This window comes from Acanthisitta chloris, unplaced genomic scaffold (genome assembly GCF_000695815.1).
Source record: "Acanthisitta chloris isolate BGI_N310 unplaced genomic scaffold, ASM69581v1 scaffold5121, whole genome shotgun sequence".
NCBI lineage: Eukaryota > Metazoa > Chordata > Aves > Passeriformes > Acanthisittidae > Acanthisitta > Acanthisitta chloris.
In genome coordinates, this window is record NW_008657550.1 from 42,707 (window position 1) to 48,883 (window position 6,177).

The 6,177-nt window shown below is 38.2% G+C and overlaps 1 protein-coding gene across 1 annotated transcript in view; it reads right to left on the minus strand.

The window, feature by feature from the left end:
- Positions 1-3,410: 3,410 nt before the first annotated feature.
- CRISP2 (cysteine-rich secretory protein 2) overlaps positions 3,411-6,177 on the minus strand; it is a 44,683-nt gene continuing 41,916 nt past the window's right edge. Inside the window, exons 7-9 of the mRNA XM_009084750.1 lie at positions 4,843-4,937; positions 3,958-4,046; positions 3,411-3,538 (exon numbers count right to left, since the gene is read on the minus strand). Of these exons, the coding sequence (XP_009082998.1) occupies positions 3,411-3,538; positions 3,958-4,046; positions 4,843-4,937 (312 nt within the window). The remainder of the gene's footprint in view (positions 3,539-3,957; positions 4,047-4,842; positions 4,938-6,177) is intronic.

Consider the following 6,177-nt stretch of genomic DNA (forward strand, 5'->3'; position numbering starts at 1 on the left):
GGTTTATCTCCGTGTTGCAGTTGGTGAGACCAAAGCTCAGAGGTTAAATGTCTTGCTCGCAGCCCAGAGCAGAGACAGTAGCTGTCAAGAAACTTCTTAATGAGAAAGTCCATCTCCTGTTTTTCACAGTTTAACTGAGGCCCTAACACTTAGAGCAATCCAATTTTTATCACCCTGGCCTAGAAAGCCAGGAGCAGACCAGGGGTGGGGAACATCCTTGTCCTGTCCCCGCTTTCATGGACTTTTGCAGCTTTGTTTTGCTCAAACATCTCACTATAGTTTTGTGGGTTTTTTGGCCATTAATTGAGTATTCTTACAACACAAATTTCTAATGGTGTGTGAAGGTTTCTAACCCTTTACTCTCCATTTAGTGTAAAGTCCTGTGGAAATGGCCTCAAGTTGTGCCAGAGGAGGTTTAGATTGGGTATTAGGAAAATTTTCTGCATGGAAAGGGTTATTGAACATTGGAACAGGCTGCCCAGGGACGTCTGGAAGTCATCATCCTCGTAGGCATTTAAAACATGTGTAGATGTGGCACTTGGGAATTTGGTTTAGTTGTGGGCTTGGCCACGCTGGGGGACCAGTTGGACTCGATCTTAGAAGTCTTTTCCAACCTTAATGATTCTGTAACTCTGTGTTCAATCTGTTGTTACTGTAGGTGAGATATGTTAAAGACATGAGTGAGGCAAGTTTTATGGAATAGTTGTACTATCATACAATAGACGGAGAAAACCAGGAGAGGTATAGGCCCATGACACTCAGCAAGGTTTTGAGATACTGAAAGACCTTCCATTTTGCTTAGCCCAGGGACTGATTTTCAGACAGCCAAATTAGATAATGTGACTACTGCAGTTGGTGCATTTTAAATATTAAAAATATTCTTTCTTCAGAAGCTGTCAGACTGTTAAATTACTTCATAACTTCTGTTCAAAACTGTGTTTAAAGCCCTTGTCCTATAAGTTAACTGCTGAAGAGCTCTTACACCACTCTTCACAGATAAGATTTAGACTTGCACTGTAGTTGTTGCTCTTATCATCTTTCAGCATATGTGCTTCTTGTGAGTATATCTAAAATTTCCTGGTGTTATTTGCTTCTTGCTTGGACTAACATCTAAAATGTAGCACAATTCTCTAGCGGTAACTTCAGCACATGCCAAAAAATGTATGTTAGTAATACAAAGGAAACAACTGTCAAGACAACAGTATAAAAATTAAATTTGTGAAAATATAGTCAAAGAATAGAGAAAAATGTCATTTGACAAGCTGTATCTCGGCAAATGTCATATTGCTTTTACCTCATCTGTATGTGATAATTCCATATTCAGCAGCATCTAAGCCTTTTCAGGGACACAAACAACTAAGTGGAGTGACCCAAGTACTCCTTGATGCCTTTTCTGAAGAACAGGAACATCCAGGTAGCATTGCATCTCATCTGCTATTTCTTCTGTTCCACATCAGTAGGGGATCAGAATCTTTTGAAGTCCCTTTTAAAAGTATGAAGGTTATGCCTGGATACCCTGCAGTAACCCAGCAGGATGACTGGTGCTCCAGGGTGGCATTTCAAGTTGTAGAAGGTCCCTTCCAGCTCCTGCTGCTGCCATGCTCAAACACCAGAGCTGAATATCCAGAGCACAAAAGCCAGCTCTCTGGGGAGGCAGCTCTCTCAGAAATCTTTGATAATTAGATAATTTCTCATTAAATATTCATTGGCCCAGAAAGAAGAAGGCAAGAGAAAACATGTGCATGGAAGGGGATTTAACATCCATTTCCTTTGTTGTAAGCAGAAATGAAGCCTTGGAAAATAACCCAGAAAACACCTGAGAGTTTTCTCAAAATTATGTATCCTCCTGTGAGAGAAATGTTTTCTTATAGAATAGTGTTTTCTGAGGCAAATGTAGGTTTGTCAGGAAATTTTTACCAACCTTTGGTTTGAATTACAGTTTCTACAAATCACAGAATGACTGAACTCTCTGGGTTGGAAGGCACCTCAAAGATCATCTCATTCCATCCCTCTTGCATGGGCAGAGACACTTTCCACTAGACCAGGTTGCTCAAAGCCCCAACCTACCTAGCCTTGAACACTTCCAGGTATGTGGCAACCACAGCTTTGTCTGGGCAACCTGTGCCAGTGCCTCACCATCCTCACAGGGAAGAATTTCTTCCTAATGTCCATTCTAACCCTTCTCTCTTCAGTTTGAAGCCATTTCCCCTTGTCCTGTTACTCCATGCCCTTGTCCAAAGTCCCTCTCCAGCTTTCTTGGAGCCTTGCATCATGGCACATAGTTGTAATTGTTAAACTGAACTTCAGTCAGGGTAGAAAATCAAGATTACCAGAATTAGTCACTGATATCCTGGAACCCATCAATTCTCTTGTATTGATGCTATTGATATCTTTAATATGACAGCAATTTGACCATCAGAGACAGGATGAAACAACAGAGAGGAAAAAACAACTACCTAACGGTTTCTATATGTAGTGGTTATTTATTCAGACAGTATTAACTAAGAAATTCTGTGTAAGCAAATGTTAAAATCAAACCAGGGTTGTCTCAGAACTTCACCATCTGATAAAAGGTGAAATCCTTTATACAGATAGCAAAATGAAAAAAGGAATGCAGATTAATATCTGGGTATGGCTCACCCTCTTGTGTCCTTAACCAGAATTGCAGTTCTGCAGAAAAAATTACTTTTGCTGGTCTAAAATGGGAAGGGCAGGTGGGAAGTGGGATCAGCCCTGGTCAGGCCTCGTATATGTGACTCAAGAGCAATGGAAGACTAGGGCCTATCTTGAGGAGCAGCTGGAGGTCCAGTGGGACATCCTAGTGCATCCTGAATGGCACCAGGGTGTATCACTTTGGAAAAGTGCCAGGAGGAAAGTTGGTGGGAAGGAACCATATGAATAAAATAATCATTTATCACCTGCATACACAGACATATCAGAACCTTTGTGTTTAATATTCCAAATTAAAAAACCCCTTGGTTTATAAGTAACTTTAATTAAAAGCACTGTTTGTGAACTGGTGGTCAATGATGTGTTTATTTAGCAGAAATACATTCCATTGACAATCGACAAAAAATATCAGAAGAAAGACTAGTGACATTTAACATATTCTGAAAAAAATCCTGAAGTGTTTTAGAAGTGTGTTTCCCATTAAAAAGAAATGAAACAGTGGCAGAGGAAACCCACAAAATAACACATTAGTAACTTAAGCATGATTTCTACAAAGTCTAAAATAACATTGGGGTTATTCTGAGCTACTTATTTAGGACTGAAGTAATGGTCAGATTTCAGATAAAATTGTTACCTATTGGTCAATCTGAGCAGATGCACTGAGAGTGAACACACTTCACAGTGAGTTCTACTCTTTTATTCGGACTCTCACAGCAGCTGTAATAACATCCACTAGGACATTATATGATTTGAGTGGTGCATTTGCAGCTTGCAGGACACTTCTGCTTCATCAGAGAGTGGCCACAGCCAAACAATGTTTTCAGATTTTTGCAGTTGGCAAGGAGGTCTTGATACTTGCAAGGATTGGCTAAAATAAATGAGAGAAAACATGAAATGCTAATTGAAAACCAAGTTCTGGTCTGATACTTCTGCATTTTTCAAAAATTCCAGTTTTTCATGTCTGTGTAATCTTTGTACATTTGCTCTGCTGTTAAAATTGCTTGAATATTATAGGAAATGGAATGCAGACAGAAAGGTGGGTATCAGCCCCCTGGCTGAGGTTGGAAGGAGTTCTTGTGGTCCAATCCCTCTGCTCAAGGTTGTGCTTGTTCTGGTGGGCTATTTAACCACTGTTATTACATAGAGTGTAATGAAAGAGGCAGTTCTAGGATTCGTTGTCCAGACTAACAAGAGGTGACTATGAAAAAGTGAAATGCTACAAAGGATCAGCATGATTATCTGGGGTAGTGCAATGATTGTATTAAGAAGGAGAATACAGTCACTTACTGCAAAGCCCTTTGTCGCAGTGGCCGGGACAATCTGCACATTTTGGTCCACTTTTGTAAGGTGTAGCTATTTGCATTGCGTTATTTCCTCTGAAATTTGAAAGAAATGCAACACAAGATTAACATTCAGGTCTGAGGCATTAGTAGGAGTTTGTTATCTATTGCTGTGAAAGGCATCCAAAACTTTTTAGATACAAACATTTTCATAGGCAGTCATGTTTCATTTTCAGATATTCATAGAATACAAGAAATTTGATTCTATATAAGAAGGACAGTAAGGTTTAGAGAAAGAAAGTTAATTGATTATTTGAATTTGTATAGCATTATTGGTTAAATTTATTTTTATGTGCTTCCTAGCTCTGCTTTTCTAATGGCTTTCAAATAATTGGGACTTATAAGGCAATCATAGAACCACAGAATCATAGAATGGTTTGGTTAGAAAGGACCTTAAAGATCATCTAGTTCCAACCCCCTGCCATGGGCAGGGACACCTTCCACTAGACCAAGCTGTTCAATAACCTCAGCAGACCCTTTCTGACACACACCTGTGTGAGATGGGCTCTTTGGCACTGTGAATACTCATTTCCTGTGATCAAAGTTATAGGATGATTTGTGTCTGATGCCTGATTCTGACAGAGATATACCCTTCTCATATGTTAAATTTTCCCTAGTGCCTGTTTCAATGTGAAATAAAATAAATATTGCTATTTAACTGCTATTTATTGCTATTAAACCCACAATCCACATTGGTATTTTCAAAATTATAAATGGTTAAGGTAGACTGCAATCATTTTTATCTTATGGCAAATGGGGTGCAGGATGTTTTGGAAACATATCTATAATCCATAATCATCACATGTTAAATGAGTAAGAAGGCAATACGTACGAGGGACAGTACTGGCAAACGTAAAAGTACTTGTATGAGCTCATAGGACAGTAGGAAACTCCACATCCAACCTGGTAACTGTTGTACCAGATAAGCTGCAGAATAAAAAATAAGCACATTATTTCAGAGGTATGTTTTATTGAATTCTCATAAAAAAACCTCACAAAATAGCAGAACCAGAGGATAATTTTTTTCTTTCATTTTGTCTGTTCAGCTTGTATGTTTACAGTTTAGCTCTCAGAAAGAATACATAGAAAAATGAGCTAATAATCTCCTGTGACTTCCAAAGGTTCTAGAACAAAATTTCTGGCAGGAGACTACAGTTTAAATTCAAATGTTTTCATCACAGACATTTTGATTTGACATTTCTTATTCAAGTATTTCAATCTTTGTATAGAAAGTATTTAATCCTAAATTAAAGGTGTTTTAAAGGTATTTCTAAATTAAAATAATTTCTAAACTGAAGATATTTCTGCATAACGTTATTTCTTTTCTGGACAGCTCTTGCAAAATACTCGTTCCATTGCCTCATAATTTGATAGAAAAGAGTTTTAATTTATCATTCATCTTTGGATCAGAGTGTAAACGATAGATTATAGTTTGATGACACTGATAATTCTTTTTTCTGTTTATAAATAACTCCCAGCTGCCTTAAGTATACTCCTCTAATTCTAGCATATAATTCCAGTTTGTTTCAATTCTCCATACCTGAGTGTAGCTCTCAATATTGACATTTTTGGAGGTTGCTCCGTATCCATACTTGAAATTTGAGGACTGACTGTACCACATTTGAATTGCTTCAGCCCATGTTCTGGGGTAAGATGATAGTAACACATTCTCACCACAGGTGACACCTGAAGTATATTAAATCTGTATTATCACTTAGGAAATAAGCAAGCAATAGAGTGCAAGGTAGGACAGAGGGGTTGTAGCCATATCCTAAAAAAAAGGTCTAGGATGCCAAACTCTTTACGCTGTGATTTTAAGACAAGGACAGTAGACCTCATCTTGCACAGGAAATGTTAGTCTGATTTAGTGAGCTTTCAGACACAGATACTTAGACCACAAAATATTACACAAAAGCATCTGTACTTAGTCACACCAATAGTCATTTATGTCAGAGTCTTCTTTCCAGCAAGAGACAAAGTGTACGCTTAAGAAAGGTATGAATAGAGGCCAAGTACATACTCTCTCTCCAGTTCCATCAATTTGTCTTTCAGAGTATTTATCTGACAAAGATGATGGTTTTGAGTTTAATAATCATAAAATCATAGAATGGTTTGGGTTAGAAGGGACCTAAAAATCATCTAGTTCCACCACCCCACACACCCCCCC